We start from the raw sequence: 23,250 nt of genomic DNA, 5'->3' as shown, positions 1-23,250 counted from the left end.
ATCTCTTGCAGTCATTGACGGAACAAACCCTTAGGCATAGCGTAACTGTAGCATCCTGGTTCATATGCCAGCTGTCTTCATGTGCCATGGCCAGAAATGCACTTGCCAGTGTCCCTAGGCTTTAAGCAGAGAAAGCCCACAGTGCTGAAATCTTATAAAAAGGGAAGTGCACTTACTTTTAAAATGAAAGGTAAGAGTTCTTCAGCAATGGAGGAAACAGAGATTACAACATACAGCTGAAACTACTGTGGAAATGTAAACAGGATGAACTAAATCTACTCTTAGCAAAGGCACTTGTGAACCCTTGTTTAAGTGTGATTTTATTAAAAGATTTGCAAGCCAGATTCTGAATGGTGCAGTTGAGAGTGTACTGCAGTATTTGTGTCGGTCTTACTTCTCTGAAAAAGGAATCAGGAGAAGAGTGGTTTGTAGGGGATTGTTGCAGGCCATCAGACCCACCCCACAGTTTTTCTTCCTCTTCCTGATGCAGTTGCAGGATGAGCTCACATGCATAGGAGGGAGAAGAACCAGGCCAATTGGTGGGATTTTGTTCAGTGTGAGATCTTTGCCCAGCTCTTCTATAGTTTGTCTCTCCAGTGTTTCTGACAGCTAAAATGGGTATTTCATTCATGAAATACTCAGTCATGTAGTATATAATGCTGTGAAGAGCTGAAGAACATATTTAGTTAAAGCTGAAACTTAGATACTTTCCACAGTAATACTCAGAAAAGGATTTAAAGTTACTGTCATATCAGACACTCATTGCTGCTCAGGTGAAGCTCATAACTCACCATGTGGGAAAAGACACAGAAATGCCTGAAGGAGCATTAAATGAGCAAAAGCAAGTTTAACCAGCAGGCAGACTGCTCTTGCCATTCTGACACTGAACTCTCTTTCTCTTGAGCTGTTTGATGGTTTGTGCTAATCTTTTATTTCAGTCTCATTTCACTTCTCCTCAGGTGTGCCTGACCTTCAACCCTGGCTAGAGAAGGGGACTGAAAAAACCTGAGGATGCTCCTTTCTTCTCCCCCACTTTTGCAAGTCTCTGAATTATGGTGGTAGAGAAAACCACCTTTCTGTCTGTCTCTTATGTCTGGTTTCTCTTACTTCTCCCTCTGTCATCTATCAGAGTGCAAGACCTTTGGGGAAGCTTACTTTCTTCTCCTCTCTTTCTTCAGTTCCTGGAACCACAGTGCCTGCAGGGTCCAGGAACTTTTGTAGAGGCTGAACCTAGGAAAAAAAGAAGACACAAAGATATGAAGGAAAAAAAGCTGAACATCCAGGAGCATTCTGGAAAAAAAAAATTCTTAGCTACATTACATATTCCTCTATGCAAACTTGATGTGCCAGGGAGGATGGTTTCTGGCCAGCACTTCACAGTAACTGAGGTCATTTTCATCCCTGAGCAGCAGTGTAACTTAGTGTACCTGGTCTCAAGTTTTGGGATGGACTCCATAGCCAGTCTGTACATATTGCCCATGGCGGTGCTTGCCAGGCGCTTCAGTGGGAACATGCCCGGTGGAATGGGACTGGCAGCCCCCAGGTGGATGTGTAGGTATTCCTGCCTGAGGAGTTCTACAGAGGATGTACAATGCAGCCTCTTTGGCTGGGCCCTTGCATCCATGGAACAGGCAAAATGCCACCAGCACTGTGGGGTTTTGGAGCTGCAGAAGGAAATCATCTCATACTGACAGTACACGAAGAAATCCTACTGCTCAAATGTTAATCCTCAGGCCTATCCCTCTTCTGTGCACCCTCAGTTAACCTGAATGGGGCATACAGAGGAGACCAAAGCAGAGAATATGCTTCCATGAGTGGCTCTCAGCTGTTTGGGACAGTTGGTCTGATTACATCCGCTTCCTGTCCATGGAGGACCTGCTTTCCCCTTCCTTCTGCTGCCACAGGACAGGCACTAGCTCACTGGGGCAGTCCCAGGTTAGGGCTCCCTGCATGCATGTGTCTTGTCTTTGGCACAGCTTCAGCTGCCTGGCCAGGGAGGGACAGTGGAACTGTCAGGTGTTCATGCAGACCAGTTGTTTGCTTACAGGTCGTGACATAAGCTGGCCAGTGGTATCATCTGCAGAGGCTTCCTTCATCTTGAATGTGTTCAGGGGTCTAAGTCCCTGGTGTTTGGGAACAGCTGAACTAACAGCTGATGGAGTTTGCTATTCACTGTGTGAAGTGCTGATAAGTATCCAAGAACGGGCTAAACAGATCTGTGCAAGATCATCTCCAAAGCCATACTGCTCATTGGCTCAGCTATACAATAAGGGATTGAAACTGTCCAGCAGAGCCAGCTAGGAGCAAGCCTAGTGACACTGTCCCTTTTGGGGTTTTGGTTTAGTGGATGGGTTGTGCACACTTGCTCTGTAGGGGTCAGTGATTGCCTGGGAAAATGAACCTCACTGTTGACTTGGGGGTGACCTGCAAAGATTCCTTGGTCTGTGCCTTTATTTAGTGGGATGCAGAGCTGAATAGGGCTACACACTACTGATCCTTGTGCTGTTTATGCAGGGGATTTTTGGGCAGCTCTCTGGAAGACTTTGTTCTTTTTCCATGATTTGTGAGAGCAAAGAGGGCAAAGTGACCAGTCTGTGTGTCACTTGGGTTAGCACAGGGCTTTTCTCCTGGAAGGCCTTGGTTTCTAAATTCCTGACACCATCAACAAACACACATACACAAGATAAATACGGTTGTGGATTTTTTGTTTGCTACTGAATTGTTTAACAATTCAGTTTCCTCTGTGCCTCTTGAATAATTTGTCAAAAGAGCAATTAATGTTTGTTTCAAGTTTATCTGTCTTTTAGGTAACGCTCAAACTATTGCTTTGTTCTGCTTTTCAAAAGCAGTCATTTAGGGGCTCTGTTGGGTCTTCTGACATTTGAAAACACACCTGCTGACTTTGCCTCATTAGCTTTTAGTGTGCATTGACCACAGCAGCACAGAACATGGAGCAGAGAAGTAAGGATGCAGGAACGAGAAACTCCTCTGCTTGTGTGTGGATGTGCTCTGCCTATTCCCTAGCAGTGCAGGCAGCTCCTGTATGATACCCACAGGTAGCAACACAAGCAGCATCTGTGTGAGCAAACTCATGCCGCCTGATAAGCATCTGACACTTCACTGTCAGTACTTGCTTTCAAGTGGTGGATCTTCCATCTCTCTGTGCTCCCTCAAAAATCTTTCACTTTTAGCAGTGAGCAAAATTAAAGTCTGTTGTTCTCTTTTGCAGCACGTGCCTTCTGTGGGATTTTCTAACTTAACTACTATTCCAATATCAAGGGTCTTCCTGACTATATTTTAGTCAGCTGCTAAATACCTTGTTTGCTAAAACTTGTTCAGGCTGCCTCAAACTTTTGCTCATGTGTGTCTTGGCCACTTTCACTGTCAAAGCCCAGCTACTACTTTATAGAGACTTAAGAATAGTAACGTGCCTTTAGGTGAATACCCTTCAATTGCCTTGCAGGCTGTATTGACATCTCTTCTAGCCTTAGCTGAGCTTCCAAGAGCTGTCATTGTCAGCCAGTTGGAGAGGAAGGTATTTGACCAGAAAGATGAGAAAAGAGAAACCAAAATGCAAGGAAAAGCTTGGTTTTGCTTACTCGAGATAAGCAGTGCTGATACTAAAAACATGAAGGAAGGATAACTGGGGTTTTGTGGGGCCAGCTGTAATTGGTGTTAGTGATTGCTAAGAGCAGAGAGGGGCAGAAATGTCTGCCCCTTCCCAAGCTTTTTCCTCTCATATCTGTTAGTTTATATGTGTCACGGAAGAGATTAATCCCAAATGCAAGCTCTGACTCAGAAGTAAGAATTTCTTGGATTTGTTTGAGAAAAGCCTGACTCAGATTATAGAATCACAGAATTCTTTAGGTTAGAAAAGACTCTTAAGATAAGATTAAGTCAAACAGTAAACCAAGCACTGCCAAGTTCACCACTAAACCATGTCACAAAGCACCACATCTATGTGTTTTAAATACCTCCAGGGATGGTGTCTCAAACACTTCCCTGGGCAGCCTGTTCCAATGCTTGACAACTCTTTGGTGGTAGAAATTTTGCCTAACATCCCATCTAAACCTCCCCTGGCACAACCTGAGATCATGTCCACTTATTACTTGGGAGAAGAGACTGACCCTAACCTGGCTACAACCTCCTTTCAGGTAGCTGTAGAGAGACCTCCTGCGTTTGATCCCCATACTAATGTCTGCACCAAAGAAAACCCATGTGATCTGTTTTTTGTCTTCCTGCAGCTTCAGTTGATGCAGGACATGTTCCTTCTGAACAAAAGGCTGACACCCACCATGGGGCACAGACAACCTAGCGCTGGCTTTCATCCTTCACTTGCAGGAAGGTGGCAGGTCCTCCTGATGCAGTTCCAGATGCAGGACTGGCTCTGCAAACACAACCATGGCAAGGCTGGAAAATAAAACCCTTTCAGTGCAGCAGTGCGGGGGGAAATATTTTTTTTTCAGATGTGCTGTAGAAACTCTGCAAGTTCCTCCTGGGGGATGCAAACTTCCCCTCCTGACAGGGAACTGATAACTGCTTGTAAGGGTTTATGGGCAGCAGTTTCTGTGCAGAAGTTTGTCCCACTGATCCCCAGGCTTGGAAAATGCACAAGAGAGGCTGCAAAACAGAAGTGGGAATTCTGAGCTGAATACCTCTAGAAATATTATGAAGAACACTGGCTTCAGTGCTTGAGAGCAAGCAAGCAGAAACTGCTAGAGTAGGAGTAAGAGAGTGAGGAAATGACAAGAGGTAGATGGAGAAGGGAGAAAAAAAAAAGAAAATGTGCAAAGGGAAAATGAGACAAGAAAGGGAAGCATGCCAAACAAAGAGGAAGAGATACAAGAATACATATTTTTAAAAATCCGAGTGGAAAAAGAAACCCCGTAAGCTAAAAGCAGAGCAGACAGCCTAGTAAAGTTTCCAACATTTAAAAACATATAAAATCAAAACATAATTATACAGTATTCAAGAAGGCACATATACGAGTGAGCCTATGTGCACACAACATTTTGTTCAGTCCTACAGGTATTTGTGTGCAAATCTTCATCTGGATCCAAGGGAAATTGAGTTATTCTTTTCTTGGCAAAAAGCTGCCTCTTTTTCAGGAGAGCAGTTTCATTTGTAATAGTGGTTGATTGTTTGTTGGTTTTTTTTTCCCTGCCATGGTTTGCAGCAGAAGACAGTGGACGGGCAGCCCCCGGGCTCCCAGCAGAACAGCTCTATCTTTGCCCCTGGGTGTGGTGTGAAGCCCTGCGCCCATGTGGCAGCCAGGGAGGGGCCTGGGGAAGCCTGTTTTTCTACCGTGTCAAAGCCACCTACTGTTCCACTCACCAAAAACTGAGTGAGATTGAGGCTGAAAGTGTATGAGAAAGTTGGTTAACTGTGAGACAGCTTCTGACAGATCCAGATTCTCAAAAATCAGCACTTCGTTTCCTCCCAGTTTTGCGACAATAACTGACATCATAAGTATAACTGAAAAGAAAGGGTTTTTTCCATCTGTTTCTCCATGCTTTTTACTCCTGTAAGCCTCTAGCCAGCTGACCCTCCAAAGGCATGTTTTGATACTTTTCCTCCAATCCCAAAGATGAAGAATTTCCTGAAAGAAATCCAGGACAACTAGGAAACACATTCTGGGCTCAGTCAGGGTGTAACCAAGACTGTTTTTTGGGGGGTTCAAAAAAACTCCACAAATCATCCAGAAACACGATAGCCAGTATTGTTGCAATTGTCTCCGTGAATTACACTTCTAGACACATATCTGTCTGGTAACAGGCTTTTCAGCTGGGGGAGTCACTGACATTCTCTGCTGGAGATGTGGGATTTGCATGGTTTCCTGAGAGAGCCAGGGGCATGCACCCTTCTCCCAGCCAGATCTGGGGTTTAACAGTGGCCAGGCTTCTCCAGCTTCTTCTTGTCACTTTCCCACCAAGTAAAACCTAAGATTAGCTCATGCACTGTCATTAATATTTCACTAGTACTCCCCATTGCAGCAAATGGATGGTTTTGATCAATAATTCATGGATGGGTGTAGCCTATTAAATTTGAAGTGAGGTGTACACTTTCCTGTTATTTATTTATCATTGCTTTCATTTTACAGGTTTTTTTTTCTCCCTATTATTTCATTTTTCACTTGCTTAAATACCTCTCCTTCAAAGTTCAGATTGCTTGCAGGAAATTAATCTTGTTCCTTCTGACTCTTAAATAAGGCTAAGCTCTCCGTGAGGGCCTGAGATTGAGCCATAAGGAAAACTTCCAGACCCACTCAGTCACTTCAGTGCAGGAGATCTCTTCGAAACAAATGACTTGGGGAATTTGGTCTGACAGCTCAAAGTTCATCTGTGGCCTCAGAGCTGTCTGCTTTTTGTTTCACAGGGATATTTGGCTTCTTTTGCTGAGGGAACAACGTGCTCCAAGACCAGCAATCAGTTGTTGCCCTGTCTCCTCCTCTGCCAGTGGGCACTCTTCTTTCAAAGCCCCCTGTACACAGCTTTTGGGTTTCTGCACACACCAGTTTCTGGACTGGTTGCAGGTTGTATCCCCTGATTAGGAGTGGTCTTTTGCTTTGCTTTGTCAAAACAGCCTTCTCACAGCTTATTTGATCTTTGTGGCTCGTCTTGATTCACAAGTAAGACAGGTTGTAGTGAAACTGAAAGAAAGGCGTTTTTTAGAAGACTCTAAAACAGGGTTTAGGGTTTGGAAACTGAAAGCTTCACAAGCACGTGAAATCATAAACCAGTCTCCCACCCTAGGTTTAACAGGACATTATCCTCCTCGTTGTTCCTTTGCCCAGATGCAGGGGAGAGGGTGAGGTTCAGAGAGCTGCTGCTTCTGAGAATTACCCCACCAAAAATATGCTTTTCACTATGACAGAACTTCTTTCTACATTCTTCTACCTCCAGCTGTGCCAGTATACAAGCCTAGATGTCCTTCCCTGCCCAAGTGCAAATGTCTTGTTGGATTCACACTTGAGGCTGCCGTATTTGCTGTGTGGCAGAGGTTTCCTTGCGTTCACACCTGTAGGCATGAGCCATCACCCTCCACTCTACCTTCTCTCTCCTCCTCTCCACGCAGCAGCTGTGCAGATTGCCATGGGGAATGTGGGGGCAGGGAGGTACAGGGGTGCTGGTGAGTCCTGACATGGAGTGTGGTGGCTGCAAGGGGATCTGAGACCACATTTCTTAGGGAGAGAGAGAGCAGTGGCAGACTCCAGTTGGAGGTGAAATCCTGGCAGGGGTTCGTCTGCCCCACTTCTTCCTGCATGAACCTATTTAGACAAAGAGTGAGATGCTCTTGTTGCACCAACAGTTCGTGGTTCATTCATATATATGATTTCATTATATCATGAGTCCATCACCAACATACACCAGTATCCAGAGGAGAGGAGAGGGGAGGGAAAGAGGGAGGGGTGACAGGTTCAATGGGATCTCACAGCATTCCTTTGCATTCTCTAGGCTTTCTCCAGCAAATGTAATGTGGGAAGAAAGTGTAAAAGGTCTTATTTTTACATGTATTCTGCAAAGTCTGCAGTCTTTAGTATTCTCTCTCCTGCAGAGATCACAGGTGGTATTTCAGGGTACATTGCTAAAATAGTCCCAGCAGTGGGTCAACTTACCAACTTTTACCTGAGTACATGCCATCAGAGTAATGACTCCTGCTTCACAAAGACTCATTTGCCTTTTAACAGCATTTGAATTCTCAGGGACCATGTTCAGAGGCATTTCAGTACCTGAATCATGTGGCTCCAAGGAATGTCACTGCCTTTAACAGAAACAAGGACAGGGCCACACAAAATAAAGGTGCCATTCAAATTGCATCAAACTGTAGTGGGAATTAGATTGGGTCCTCTCTACTTATATAAGGGTAAGGTAGTATTTGTTTAAATGAGATCACTTTTAAATAATTTCCATTAATTTTGATTTGCCCTAGTTTTTCATGGACCATGATGTTCCCCTCAAAGGGTTCATTTAAAATTGTGCTGTCATTAAAAAAAGACACTTTGGAAAGTCCACAAGAAGCTTCCATTGTCAGCTTGGAAGATCTGTAATGCAGTGCCCGCTCTGCTCCCTACCACGCTCTTGCCATCTAGTGTATATTCTTGGATTGAGATGTCTTCATGTCTCCAACCCGTGACTATATCTGCAGTGGCAAGGAAGATATTGCTTTATATGAATGTGATTTTGCAAAGTAGTGGCTTTTGGAGAAACTCATTTCATGAAGCAGAAGCAGCCTGCAGGAAGGCAAAGGTCTTGGGAGTTTGCAGGGGGCAGTTCAAAATGTGAGAGCCCAGAGGTGGTTGTGCCAGAAAAGGCAACCACAGGAATATGTTTCCCCAGTTCCCATAAGGAAACTGCTCATCTGCAGAAGACCCAAACTCGCTCCTCACTTGGGGATCCCCTGCAAGCCCCTCAGGGCTGCCAGAACACAATATTTTTCAAGTAGGATCAAACCTCTATACCTCTCCTTAGGCAGATGCACCAGATCCTTCAAATGGAATTCCAATTCATTGGTGGAAGTGGGATCAGTGGTTCCTGCATGCTTTTTGGGTTGTCATTTACCTTGCTAAGAAATATCCGAGTCTGATGGCAGGAGAGCACAGGCAATTGCCACCCTTCCCAAGGCTCCCCAGGGCACCGGGGGATGAAGGGGAGGAAGGTGAGAGCCTGCTGGCAGGTGAGGAGATGGGACTGAAAGAACTCTGCCACTCAAAGCTGCAGGGCTGACTCAGAGGTAGAGCAGAGGAGGAGAAAAGTCGTGGAAGTGTTTGAAGCCTGCGGTGACACGGTCTGGCTGACCTGCAGTGAAGCATGGCTGTGTTACATGGGCAGAGGATGAGAGTGTCAGGGCTGCAAAACGTCCGTGGAAAGAAAGGTCTTTCAGGCACAGGGACAATAAGAACTAAGACTTTTGAAGTATTTTAGTGGTGACAGCAGAGGGGAAAGGATTGTTTTTGACCTGTTTAGCTGTGGCTCGGTCTTTTATAATTATAGTCCTCTCTCTGCAAGTGATTGGACACAGTGCATGTTAATTTATGGTACTTAATGTTTAGACAATCATCTTAGATGTCTTTTTCTAATGTCTTTTTCTGCAACTGGAGGAACACTTCGCTTTTAACTGTTTTACTTTTCATACAAGTAAATCTCAAAGTATCTGCACTGATATTTTTGACCCTAAGACTGAAACTGTAGGTCAAGTGTACTATTTTTCTAATGCAGGACAGTAATGGACATTTAACTCAGTATCACAGTACATCCTATCCTAATACCAGCTAACCTGTTGCTAACCATAAGCTAACCATAAGCATACTTTATGGCAAAATACAAGCTATTTATATTGAAGAGTTACAATTTATATTGAAGAGTTACAATTCAACACCCTTCTAGGAAATCAGTACTATAGTGATAGCCTGCAGTATCCTGCCCTGTTTAAGAAATTACTTTGGAGAGATCGTTGTCATAGAATCATACATTGTCAGCAGTACCATAAACAACCATCATGCAGGTAGAAGTTAACCAGGTGCAGGTAGATGTTAACTATTGCAACCATAACACTTAAATGTATTTCAGTGCTGCCCAATAAAATCATTACCTGTGTCTCAAGCTTCAAGGATAAACAGTGCAGGGTTTAAATAGTGTATTGTCATGACAGGACTTCAGCTGGGACTGTGTCTAAAAACTACTTAAGTTAATAACATTTGGTGAGACAGCATTATTAGGTGTACACAGTGACATTCCAGTAGGTCTCGAAATGAGGCAGAGAAAAGGATTCATGGTTCACACAGCAAATATATTAAAATCTTTTTTCTTATGTCTGCCTTATAAATCCATCATATCCCTGCTGTCCTTTTATTTCTAAGCTTGTTTGAGCGCTTCTTTAACACAGCTGGTGTCTATTGGTCTGTGCTGGTATGAATTACTGCTGATGACACAGTACTGAGCTCAGTCTGGTTGATATGAATATAAAATACCATATGGTACGGTGGAAAATCTGAATCGCTCACCTATCTTCTGCATAAGCTGTGATAACTCAAGAGAGGATGTTAAAGGTGTTAAGCAAACATCTCTGTTAAGGAAACACCCACCCCTAGTTTTCATGTGCAAGTGAGATGTAAGATTTAAGGCATACATCTCTTTGGTGCTCTCTTTTCTCTCTCTGAAAAGGCATTGCAGCATTAATTAGGATGTTATGGAGACCAACAGAAATAATTAAGGATTTGGATAAGGTCTGTAAGAAAAATGTTGGGGCAAACCATCAGGCTGGTGTAAAATACCCTAGAAAACAAAGAGGAGCTGTGGCACAGTCTATCAAATAATTAAATATGGTAGAGGAGGTATTTTTCTAATAGAAGTAAGTAATCAAAATGCCTGGAACATGTTTCAGTGTATTTCTGAATACAGCAAATGTATGTGTGCTTCAAGGGTGGATCTTAGCTATGGAGATTTGTTCGTGATAAGGTTTTCCTGAAGGTCTCTATGATAGCATATAGCTGATGGTTCCAACTGGTCTAAGGAATTGTGCATGACAGTTTTTTTATTAAAGCCATTCAGTTTGGTAATGTTTTCAGCTGCCTGTTTTCAGAGTTAAAAGTCAGAATAGAAGTTGTTAAAAAAGTTTAAGGATGATTCTTAAGCCTGTGGAAAGTGGCAGGAATTTTGCTATTAAGGCAGGGCATTTCTTAAAATCCCTTTGGGATCGATGAATAACTTTCCTCTCTTGATGTTGTGTTTTCAGATCTGTTAAGGCTTCTGCAAGGCTGCATCATCAGGGTTGAAAGATAGTTTGTATTTGCATCCATCAAGCACTTTTACACTTGACCCTCAGTGTAGCTGAGAAACCTGTCCTTGAAATCTGTATCAGTCATGAGATGGTGTGAGGACTGCCCATGTCCTTTTGAGGCTCTCTTGTTCAGTCAAGGCTTGGATGAACTGTAGAGAGACAGCAGGATCATAGAATCATAGAATCATATGGGTTGGAAAGGACCTCTGAGATCATCAAGTCCAACCCTTGATCCACTACCACCACAGTTACTAGACTGTGGCACTGAGTGCCACATCCAGTCTCTTCTTAAATACCTCCAGGGACAGAGAATCCACAACCTCCCTGGGCAGTCCATTCCAATGCCTGATGATCCTGGGCTGGAGCACAACAAATCCGAGAGGAAGCAGAAAGGGCTCAACTTGTTCAGCCTGGAGAGCAGAGTGCTGAGAGGGATCTTCTTGGTGTCTACACCTACCTAACCAGAGGTTATAGAGAAAACAGAGCCAGCCTTTTGTCAGCGTTGCACACTGAGAATGAAAGGCCACAAGTTGCATCAAGGGAAATTCCAACTACATGCATGGAAAAAAGTTTTCCCAGTGAGCACAGTCAGACTTTGTCAGAGGTTGCCCAGAGATGCTGAGGAGTTTCCATCCCTGACAGCACTGTCCCAGGGACGCCAGACTGGCTCTGCAGCCAGTCCTACCTTGAGCATGAGGTGGGACTGCAGACCTTGCTGTTACACATTTCAACCACGGCTGCTTTTATCAGCAAAGAGAGGAGGCTTTTGTGTGCATGTGCACACATGCATGTTTTAGTGAGCGAGAACAGAACTAGAGGAAGTGGTACACACCAGTGGACCTATTGTAGGAGTAATGAGGTTAGAGACTGCTAAATTTCCTTATAAAGACAAAATCTATGACACTATGATGTTTTGTCACCAGTCACTTCCCACTCTAGACTCAGTCTTGGGCTCATAGTCTTGGGCTTGACTAGTTGCTCTGCAGAAAAGCAAGAATTTCCTGATCACGTAGTGACCTATTTCAACATACTACTTTGCAGTTCCTCAACTCAAAGAAGTTTGGTTTTGTAAGAAGTTCTTCCCTTTCTGTTGGATTTGCAGCTGTTGAGGTGTTTGTTGCTCTGGCAGTTTGGACCCACCGCTTAACCCAGGAGGTAAGATCACAGCATCTGCTGTTTTTTTGGCAAGTTGCCCTCACTGAGCTTACAAGCAGTTTAACTGCACAGGAAATTGTGGTCACCACAAAAAACAGTGCAGGTTCTGTATTAGCATGAAGCATTTTCCAGTAGTCTTGTGCATGGCATTTCTACTGACCTTCAGGAATGTGTTTGATGGATTTAATTGGGCAAAGTGGTTTTTGGCTGAGTAGAGTAGTAGTCTTTGACTTGACATCGGCTTGGCAGGGCATGATAAAGTAAGAAGCCATTATTTAGATTGCAGAGGGCATCCCTGTAAGAAAGTAAATGTAATTCCAGTGATCAAAAACACCGATTCATACACATAATGCATTTTGGCTCATAATGTTTACAATGTAATCTGCTGGCTGTTAGGATATTTATATCAGGCTTTTGTAAAAGTAATTTTACTTTCCAGAGGATAAGTAAAACTAATTCATTACGGAGCCTGATTGTAGTAGGGACTTCTGCTTTAAAAATAGCGATATGGGGTGGTCCTAATGTTATATTTGCCTTTTAAGATCTTGACTGTTAAAGCTGGTCGGGTTTGTCCCTTGTCACCTTTGGGATTTCTGCTCAGGCTGCAGATGAGTTATGACTTGCAAATGCCTACAGATATTTTAGGTATGGTGAGCAGCAGTCTCTAGGCTTAACTTTTTGCTCTGTAACAGCAGTAGCCTTGCTGGTTTTTTCATATGGTGATTTCCTCAGCACATGGATTTGGTTTGAATACTGTACAACTGACCCAGTGGGACCTCAGGTCTTTGTTAACCATCACAGCCAAAGTCAAAGGCAAGGTTGGCTGACTGATCTGTTTCTGCTAGAGATATCAAGTGAAGATGATCTCTAGAAAATGCAGCTGGGTGCTTAGCAGGTTGCTGTTTGATCATCTTGATAAAAGCAAATCACACCCTGAAGCCTCTCCTGTAGAGGAACTCCAGCATGTATCACCTTTCTACCGTGTGACAGGAGCAGTTTGGCCTCCCGAGATGGGGACAGAGGTTCTGCGGAAGGTCAGAGATGCAGCCGGAGAAGCGCTCCTGAGTAGAGAGGAGATGTGGAAACCCCCTCTGTGGTGGGAAACTCCATCAAGGAGGTTGCTGGAGTCAGAAGGGACTGGGAAGTAACATGCCTGCTTGCTGATAACAAGAGCAGGGGTTTCTGCTTCAATCCTGACCATGAGGTCCAGATTTACTTAGCTCAGAAGCTGAAGACGGTGCTCACTCTATAGGTCAAAAAAGGGATGCATTATATTACTGATTTTGAATCTGCTTCTTCAACTGAAACTGAGTAACAGTTTGTACTGAATACTATTATGGTTATAAAATGTTTGATAGTCTATATGAAGCTCATTTTCCTAAACAAATCTAGTGGTGTTACTTCTCTCCCCTTGCTCACAGAACCTGCCACATACTTCATTGTCTTGTATTTTGCTACCAATTTTTTAAATCCTGTTCCCTTCTGATTTCAATCATGAGCAGTTCAAAGTGCACCTCTGCAGCACGGAGGAGAGTTATCTTGATGGAAAACCTACCACGAAGTCGTACCATATGTTTTTTATAAAGTATAAAAGAACTTTAGAAAGAGCTTGAGTAAAGAGCAAGTAAGGAGATGGGGGAGTTCAGGAGAGTACAGTGCATTCAGAAACGTAGCTAATTTTCATACTTTTGACCCTTTCATGCAAAACAGCAGACTTCAGTGAAATGCTGATACAAAGCGTAAAATATTTATGAAAATGAAAAATATTTAGGGAAAAATCTGAAACAGTATTTAGGTGGTGTGAGATGAAGTACAGGACTCTGCTTTGGTCCCTCTGTGCATTTTTGCAGTTTTCAAAGGGGAAAGCTCTAGGGCAGGAAATAAATCCCTTCTCCCTACGTGAGACAGGTGGGGTGTCGTGGACATGGAGGCAGCGCCCACAGAGAGGAGAGTGGCATGTGAGGGGCATGAGAGAAGTGCCCAGTGGCAAGGCTCAGTGACCAAGACATGAAGCCAAATCATTGTTCAGGGGAAGGGGGCTCAGGAGGACTGTATCTCCTGATGCTTCAGGTTCTGCTTCGGTTCCCTGTTGCACACTTAGAGACGCTACAGCTCCCAACATGGCACCACTGCAGGATGGGGGCCCAAGCAGCAGGACAGCTGGTAAGGGGGGCTGTCTTCGGATGTGCTCTCTATTTTCTGGTCGGGTTCAGGAAGTGGAAGGGCCTGGGCATTGCTGAAATCAGGGAATCATTGCTGAAATCCTGCAGAGCTGAGGGCAGACTACAGCTCCTGTCATGGGAGCGACAGAAGCAGGTTCATAAGTCCATGTGGAACCAGTCAAATGCAAATACCCGTTTGTATCTAAAAATCTCCTTTTTACAGCTGGAACATGTTTTTATATATTTTCCATGCACAGAGGAACTGTTTTCCTCCAAGCGAGCTGGAAACACAGGTCCTCTTCTCCTTTTCCTGCATCAAGCTTCCACGGGACATTTGGGACTGAGTCAGTACTTTGAAATCTGACCTACTGCCGTCAGACTGCAGGAATAAGAAGAGAAGATTTCATCTATGTGTCCAGGGTCTTGTGCCCATCTACCACCCCAGTCGTGATGGGGCAGAGGTGGGGTAGCTCCTCGCACCCATAGCCAAAGCAGCCCCTGCAGATGGAACTGAGTTGGGCAGTGCTTTCCATGCCAGATGGGACATCTGGTGAACAACTGAAGCTGTTTGTCAGTTTGGCTTGGTTTGAAAACCAGCTTTGGACAAAAAAAAATTGATAAAAATGACTGGACATCATTTGAAAATCAAAATTTTCCTTTATCTGTGGAAGAATGTTTTCACTTTAAAGCTAGCTAGTTGGTGTTGATAAAGGGATAGGAAAGATAAGTGACCAAACAAAAAATATAGTATACTGGATCTTATTTTTTAAGAAAAATTCTACAGACTCTGTTAAAAAATAATATGCACGTATATACTGTCTCCCTAGTAGGACATATATGACAGATAAAAGACACATAAGGAGAGTATTTTTAGGTTCACAGGTCTGCTTTTTCAATCCAGGGGAGGACTAGCCCTCCTGTGCCACTGAGTGGTATTGGAAAGAGACCTCCATCTCTCTCCAAACCCTGTGGATTTTCCCTTCCTAAGCCTCGTTTACTGGCATTTGATTTAGGACTCAGGCATCACATTGACAAATAAGGTCCTTTATAAAATGGAACATTAAGAAAATAACTCATGAACATCACCACGTTGCTTTCTGAACAGTGATAAATGTCTTTTCTCTGTGGTTTTTTTTTTTTCAAATTGTATACAAAATAAAATAGGTGAAGTGCAACAGTTTAAGAATTCCAGTGCCTGCATATGTAGTGAGATTTGCTGTTGCAGACACCAATCTTTTAAAAAGCCTTTGAGGCACAGATTGTAATTTATTGTGGGCTAAACTGTGAACCTTTATAGTGTACCAGGGAGGAAGTATTTGCCATAACTTCAGAAAGACTCCTCTCTGTTTTGTCTGCTGATTTAAATAGCAAGATTCCACCCAAATTAAAAGTACTGTGATCCAAGTCACACACTGCTAATTGAATCAAGTATATTCCTGTCTACTTTAGGATTTAAAATTTAGCTCTGCATCTTTGAGGAAATTTTAAAAATTCTGTTATTCATCTATAGCTATTTAAGAAAGGAAAGTGTCATATCTCTAAGTGCACAACTTGAAAAATTAACTTTTTTTAATGAGTAACATTATGTGTTTGAAGATGTTGCAGTTTGTGCTTAAATGATTTTCAAAGCTGTTGTGTAACAAATGTGTGTAATTCACAATCTGATGGTATTTGCTGATACTGTCAGCCATGGTGAGTAGCAGATTAGCTGGAGACTAACTCACCAACAAGGAAGAAACATACGGATTCTAGTTTTTATCTTACATCATTAGCAGAAAAAAAAGCTATCACAAAAAAATGTCCACTCAATCTGCTTGGAAGCTGTGACAAACAAGAATAAAGGACACTATTTATTTATCTAAGATGGTTGGATATCCCAGAGCTACTACTGCAGATAGTCACTGGCAGCTCCAAACTGGCTGAAAGGCTTGGGAAATTCAGCTTTAAACCTATTGTGCTGTGGGTGCACTATGGATCACCCTTCTAGACCAGGGATGTTAGAACATAATTTTGACCAGAATTGTAAGAAAACCAACAGATAATAACTGTATGAGAGAAAAGCATGATAATAGCAAATATTCTGAGACTGTGAAGTTTAACTGGGAGATAAACTATTCTGGATTATACAAAAGAACATGTTTGGCTGACTGCCTACAAGATGGCTTTGCTTGCTACATTTTTGTTGAAGGATTTTGCTGATGAGCACAAGATGAAACTTCAAATTGAGGAACTTCTAGGCCACACTGCTGTGGTTGTAGCATTGATTCTTCTTTCAACATGAGATCCACTGAGTAATTTGTCTTTTCCTCAGCCCTTTGTGGCAACAAAAATGGCAAAAATTTGTCTCCAGAAGGAAAAATCTTTTCTTGTCTCTTCCTCAGCCCTTCCACACCATAGAAAATCAGCTGAGATACATTTTTTGAACAGAAATGCGTATGAATATATGGACTTATGTGTGGTACCTTATGAGAGAAAGGTAGAGGGAAATATTTCTGGGGAGGAATATCCTATCAGGGGTATTCTGATGAGTGACCAGAAATGGGCAGGTACACAATGGTGCAGTAAATATGGGAGGAAGATTGAATATGCTCAAGATACTCCCTTTTCCCTTATATTTTTCTGGCCTGTGAGATGCTTCCTATCACAAGAGTTTCTGAACAATTCTGAGGCCCCTTCTCTGAGTCCTTCCTGCTGCTAGAATGATCCAGAGCAGGATGTGCGTTGGGGGAGGATTGCTGGGGATGCACCTTTGATATCAGCTAGGAGGGAAAGTCCAATGCAGATAAGAGCTGGGGAAGTATTCCCCAACCCTTACAGAAAGCTGGACATTGGAAATTGGATTTGTGGATGAGACAAGAAAGAGAAAAGGAACAAGAGCTGTGAGCTCCGGTAAAGTAAAAGGCAGAGTTCTGTGTGAGGAGGGGGACAGTCTTACCCAACTCTAACAGCTGTGTTTTGCAACAGTGAGTGCCTCTTATTTCATCACTTTCAGAAAAAAAGCAAGTTTGAAGAGAAAATAGCAGGAGAAATAGGGAAATTTATACATGACAGGGAGGGAACATGTGTTGTGTCACTCTCCCAACAGCTAGAGGTTGTCATAGAATTAACAAAGTTAGGGTACATTAACAAAACAAAGCCCTGATGGTATAAAGTGCATAAGTATTAGTAGCTAATTCAACTTCCTTGGCACCAAATTCACAGTTAAGTTGTTCCTGACTAAATGTGTTTGTGAATGTTGTCCCATTAAATTTGCTTTTTTGCTTTGGGAAAAAGTACAACTTTATGTCTAGCTGTAAAGTGCCATTTCACACCTTCAAGGTTTTCATTGCCTTGCTTGCAATAAAACTTAAAAACCAGAAAAGCGGAGGAAAATATGAAACAAGGTAACCATTTAGTACAACTCTTGGGAAACCTTGAGGTTATAATGGCTTTGCCATTTATTATTTATATTGTATGGTGTGTGCACACTTTGCCAAGCAATGCATAACCAGGCTGCTTCTCAGACTACGGCTTCAAAATCGAAAAGAAATGAAAGAACATCAATATCACTGCGTTTCAATTTAGCAATAACATTCAGGTACTAGGATTATTTTAGCTCTTCCTTTATATTCCAGTCTGAAAATAGTTTATTGTTAGATCTCTTAAGACATCAGTGTGATCATCGGTTCTTCTGGGGATAAGGTCAAATAAAAGGAGGCTTTACAGCATGGCTATAAGATTGGTTTGGAAATGATGGCAGGGAAGGGAGTAATTCGTTAGAGGCTCTTTTGGTATCAGTTTATTACAATTCTCAGCAGCTTAGGTGAGATCATTTTCCCTTTATTTCCATTAATCAGTAACTCAAGAGTCTTCTGAGGAGGAAAGAGTGCATGTGCACAATTTTATTTTTTGCCTTTGCTATAGTGGGTTTATCCTGTTTGGCAAACAAGAACGAAGTGCCTCTTTCAGGCAATGTGTAATCTGGATGTCCTGAAGCCATCTGAGTCTCAGAGTGTCTCAGGGACTGTTTTATTTTCCTTCTAAATGTTTATTACCTTCCATTTCTTTCTTGTTGGCAGTTCCCCTGTCTTTCTTGCTCTGACCTGGGGAGCTGTCTTCCCCTCCTCAGCATCCTGTCTCAGCATCCAAGCATATGCAGACTTTCACCTCATTCTCTCTAAGGAACTTCAGTTCTTTCCCTTATCTTCCATCGCACCAAATTCAAGATCCTTCCTCCCAGCTGCTGCTGATCTTCAATATCTCATTGGTGCTGATAGCTAAGCTGTTTGCACTCATCCCTTATTAAAGTCCCCTCTGTGTTACCATGCCTCTCCCCTGCCCAGCTTTTTACTTTGCTTCTTGCCGTACATCTCTGTGCTCAAAGCCATCGCCTGGGTCTCACCAGCTGATTTTCCCTTTGCGCCTCCCTCAGATAGCTCCTCAACAACTATTCCCTTCAAGCTTTTTCAACTTGTTCATGTTGCTCAGCATTTCCACATATTCTCCTTTGCTCTTATCTTCTGCATTTTTTCCTCTGCATCTGTCTCGTCATACTGATTTTGCAAATGGTTTGGAGCGGAGCAGCGCACCATGTGCTTGGAATGCCTTGTGAGTTGTTAGTAATTGGACTATTCACCCAGGATTGTTGGATGCCCTCTTGATGGGATGCCCAAAGTATTTTCAGTTTGCACTGAGGATAGTGAAGTGCTGGAAGTGATTGACCCCTAGGAGCAAATGGCTCTGCTTTTGGCTGATAAAATCAGAAAGAAAATATTGAGCCTGACCTCTCACAGCATTATCCAGAAGCATTTTACATTTCTGTGTGTCTGAATATCATTGTTTAATGATCTAAGTAAAATAAGCATTTTATATACTGAAAAATAGCTTTTTGAAAGTGGATTTTCTCCTTTTTGCCATGTATTGCTAAAGCTCTGGACCTTTACTCTCTTGATTTCCTCAGGCTTTGCTTTTACTACTTGAACAATTTAAAAAATTACAGTGATTTTTTAATTGGGAATAACTCTGAAACCTTTAATCAAAAAATTCTGGTTTTAATTAATTGAGTGTAAATTCAAGGGCTTTCACATGCTTGCCAGGGGGGCTGGCAGAGGTCTTCTGGCTGCAGGCCAGCCTCGAAGATCTGCAGTGAAGACATTAAACTTTTTCCCTGCCTTTATTGCAGTCTCTTGCTGAAAATAGCATTAGAGATAACCCTGAAACTGTATAGAGGTGGTGGCTATAAAGGGATGTTTTTGTTGGTATGGATTTTACATGGCATTATGTGGTATGGATTTTTTTTGTTGGTATGGATTTTACGTACAGTGGTGAGCACCAGTGTCAAGCCCTCAGAGATGATGGGTTATGAAGCATTTGACCTGCCAAAATAGCGGTGCACATGTCAGCAGGGTGCCTGTCCAAATCTCACTGCTGCGGAAACAGAGTGGAGTATTAGTCAGCAGTACCCAGTGATGTTAGATGCTGGGGCTGACAGGCTGAAATCAAGAGATAATAGGGGGGTGAAAATGTAAAAGAAACTCAATTGTGTGTTGGAGCAGGCAGTGACAATCCTTCTGTTGCCTGAGTACAAGTACTCCTCAGGTGATCAAGGACCAGTTCTCGGTGCAGAGATGCATCTGGTTGCTCAGCCAAGCGTAGCTACCTTTACAATGGAATGGATAATATTGACCTAAAAAACATGTCAGAAGGGGTCATTACAGCAAAGCCCTTCATCCTATTATGTATTATTAGTATAAATGCCCACACATGCAAACAGATGTACTATTAATAGGATTCTCTGTATTTAACAAATCACTTGGCTACTTATCAGAGGCCACAACTTCTTATGCGATCAAGAAGAGTCAGTTTTATGTTGGTGATAATTTTTCCTCAAGGTTACTTTGTAAAAGTAATAATTATAGGCAACAACCTGTGGTGTTTCTTACCCGTTAAGCCTAGAACAGTCTTAATGCTATTAAAAGTTGTGTGGCAAATTATAATTCTTGATCAAGTGACTGGACTAGAAGGGATGATCTTGCAGCCGAATATGGATTTTCTTGCTGATAGTGTAAGATTGTCATGTGTCCAGGTGCATTTTAGTTAATCCACAATTTGCAAAAACACACAGCAGGCAACAGAAAAGATTGATAGTGAGGAATCAGAGGCAGGAAAGATGCTGGGATGATGGGGAAAGACTGTGGATCCTAATTTTACCCTAGTATACATAACCCACATTGCTAGTGTATCAGAGGGATTTTTAAAGGTAATCCTTGAAAATATGGTGGTTAGAACCACTTTTAATATTGTATTTCAATAGCAATCACCCCATTGTGCTGAAAACTGCACGTGGGTTTTCATGCCATAAGAGCGATGGCATTGTGGATTCTTCTGCATTTCTCTACTTGTGAAGGTTGGAGTCAACAAATGGATTTTTCACTGCTGTCCTCATCCTAAAACCACAGTGACTAGGCAGGAAAAGGATGCATAATACTACAGGGAGACAGCAGACAAGAAGCTAACCACATTAGATTGCCTTTGGGCTATTTCAAAGCTGTGTCCATACTGGTTTTCACAGATACAAGGAATCAATGCATGAGGTCTGGAGCACATTGAATCTGAAGCCCAGATAGGCTGTACCTAACTCTGCATTTTTATATAGGGCTATAGGAAATCTGTAATTTTTCTTCTAATTTTGCAATATTAATTTTAGTCCAGGAATGGGGTATTTCTGATTTTTTTTCCCCTCTCATTTGAACACTGTAGCTACAGCAACCACTTCCCAAGATCAACTCAGGTTTCTATTCTATTCTATTTAAATAGTTGCTTGGTTAATTAATAGTTAAAGAGACATAGGACACTAGAGTCATTCTCACAAATATAGAATAATAGATAGTCTGTCTCCTGAATAGTTTCCTCATGAATAGATGCAAGGGACAGTAGGTGCATGAAAAACCAGAGGGGTATAATATGCATCTTCTGGCAGTGTATTTAATGATGTGATACAAGGAAGTAAACTTTCCTGTTCTGATTATTAAGAAAGGTGTCTAGAAAGTGGAAGTCCAATCCTTTCTCCTGCTTTATATCTTTTATGAGAGAAAAGGCGGGAAAACTCCTTCCAGCCACACATTCCCAAAGCTACCCAACCTCAGGTACTTAGATACCTTGGGAGGAAAGTCCTTAAAAGAAGTCGCTGACTTTTGGGAAGCCAGACCTGGTGCTCTTTACAGCTTGCAAAGGAGCTTCTCTCCACCCTTCCACCTTGCAAGGGTGACCCAGCTTCCTCGTTAGGTACCCAAAGGCAAGCAGTGCAAATGTCCCTTGGGGCTGTCACTCCAACCCAGAGCCCTGGGAAGCACCCAGGGCTGCTGCTTCTCTGCCAGCACTACTGAAGAAATTCATGGTGAATTGTGTTTTCAAGGGGGAATAGCAAGAGCCAGCACAATTTGGTCTGCTTTCTTCTTGAGAAACAAAAGTTTGCAGAGGTAGGATTTAATTCCAGATAAATTAGTATAAATAAAGCTGTTGGGATTTTGAGCAGGGCCTGTCAAAACAACATAGATTTTACCCCTTCACTTGATTTCAGGATACAGAGAGGAGCTGGATTTTCAGTTATGGGGAGCTGCTCTGGGACTTGGAAAAATCCAAGTGAAAAACTCTCTTTTTCATCACAACTGCAAACCCAAAAAGCACCAATTAAAAAGAAGCGTTTTCTTCTTGCAGACCTGCCACTCAGAGAAATAAAAAATGGCGTCAACAGCACACTTCTCAGAGGAGGAGATGGCAGAGCTACAGGAGGCTTTCAGCAAAGTCGGTGAGTACAGCAAACAGGAAAGACACAGCTGAAGTGCAAAGCCATAGCAAGCTCTTTTGTCATGTACTGACCACCTGTGAAGAAATGGAGTTTGCTCCAGCACTGATCTGCTGTGTCACAGCAACCACAGAAAGTCTTTTTCCTGCCACTGCAGGTCTTACAGATGAAACCACATCAGCACATTGCCAAGCAATGGCCTCTTACCAGAGGAGAATGTTGGGGCTCTGTAGGGGTTTATGAAAAAAACTCAAAAGCTGTACAGAAAACCATGTTGGAAATATGCTCAAATGTTTTGCTAAGAATATTTTTAATTCCAGACAAATTATTTGGAAGGCAAAAAGGTTGTATTTTAGTGTGAATTGAGTACTCCCTATGGAAAGGAAGAGCATGGAGAGGACAAATGTTCAAATGGCTAAAAAATTTGTAATCCTTTTACAGTGACCTTTCAAACCGCATATATTTTTAATATGTGTTTCCTTTCCAAACCTTTAAAGGTCTCATCTGATTTGTCTCCTGCAAAGTCACATCACACAGACACATCACTGTCTATCCAAATTGCAAGAAAAGGTCCTCTTTCTTCTCACAGCTCACTTAACTTTTATTAGCAGATCTATCAGCCTTGCTGGATTATGCACTGATCAGTTGTCAGGTCGTGGTCATTTGATTTCTGATCACACAGTGGTCTAGGCTGGCAGTCTTAAAAATCTGGTCTCTGTGAGTGTCCCATACACCGAATGCACTGACAAGACAAATCACAGAATACTAGAGTGGTTTGCATTGGAAGGGAACTTAAAGATGACCTCGTTCCAACTCCCCTGCTATGTGCAGGGACGCCTTCCACCACACCAGGCTGCTCAGGTTGCTCACCAAAAATGTTAGAAAGCAGCTCTCATTCCTCTTATAGACATTTCCCTCTCCAAGTCAAGATCCTTTTGTTGTATGACTTCAGAAATGGATAGGATGTTCTTTGCAATCTGTATTAATCTGTGCTGCTGATGCTGAGAGCTGAGTACCTTTTCACAGCATGCAACAAGTGACTCAAACTGCAACTTACTATGCAGGAAATCAGCACACACTTCTTTGAAATCACCTCAGCCTGCAGGCGGGGGAAGAAAAACCTGTAAAAAAACCCCCACGCAGATATATGAAAGCCAAATATGAAAACTATATGTACATAGATAGATCTATGTACATAACCATGATGTTTTCACGAAAACTCTCCATGTGATAAACTCTGTTTGCTATTTTATCTGTGGATTTTTGCACAAACTAGTGTAGAAGAAAGGACTGTGTAACCTGTATTCATGATCTTTTCATAAAATACTATCCCGGATCTAGCAAGAAGCTCAGCATAACTATTCATCTTAGCAC

At 42.5% G+C, this 23,250-nt stretch overlaps 1 protein-coding gene across 5 annotated transcripts in view; it reads left to right on the top strand.

Annotated features, from left to right (window-relative positions):
* The window catches only part of LCP1 (lymphocyte cytosolic protein 1), a 51,212-nt gene that overhangs the window by 8,378 nt on the left and 19,584 nt on the right, over positions 1-23,250 (top strand). For 3 of the 5 annotated variants that reach the window (XM_050334065.1, XM_050334064.1, XM_050334061.1), the window contains exons 1-2: positions 11,741-11,931; positions 21,789-21,879. In XM_050334065.1, coding sequence (XP_050190022.1) covers positions 21,813-21,879 — 67 coding nt within the window. In that variant the 5' untranslated portion in view covers positions 11,741-11,931; positions 21,789-21,812. Of the gene's footprint in view, positions 1-11,740; positions 11,932-21,788; positions 21,880-23,250 lie in introns of those variants that run through there. The other 2 variants (XM_050334062.1, XM_050334063.1) reach the window with 1 other exon arrangement.

The sequence above is a fragment of the Myiozetetes cayanensis genome, unplaced genomic scaffold (assembly GCF_022539395.1).
Source record: "Myiozetetes cayanensis isolate MyiCay16 unplaced genomic scaffold, myiCay2020 scf5-8, whole genome shotgun sequence".
In the NCBI taxonomy this organism is placed as follows: Eukaryota; Metazoa; Chordata; class Aves; order Passeriformes; family Tyrannidae; genus Myiozetetes; species Myiozetetes cayanensis.
Note: the sequence above shows the minus strand (reverse complement) of the source record. Positions and strands in the feature narration are given on the sequence as shown.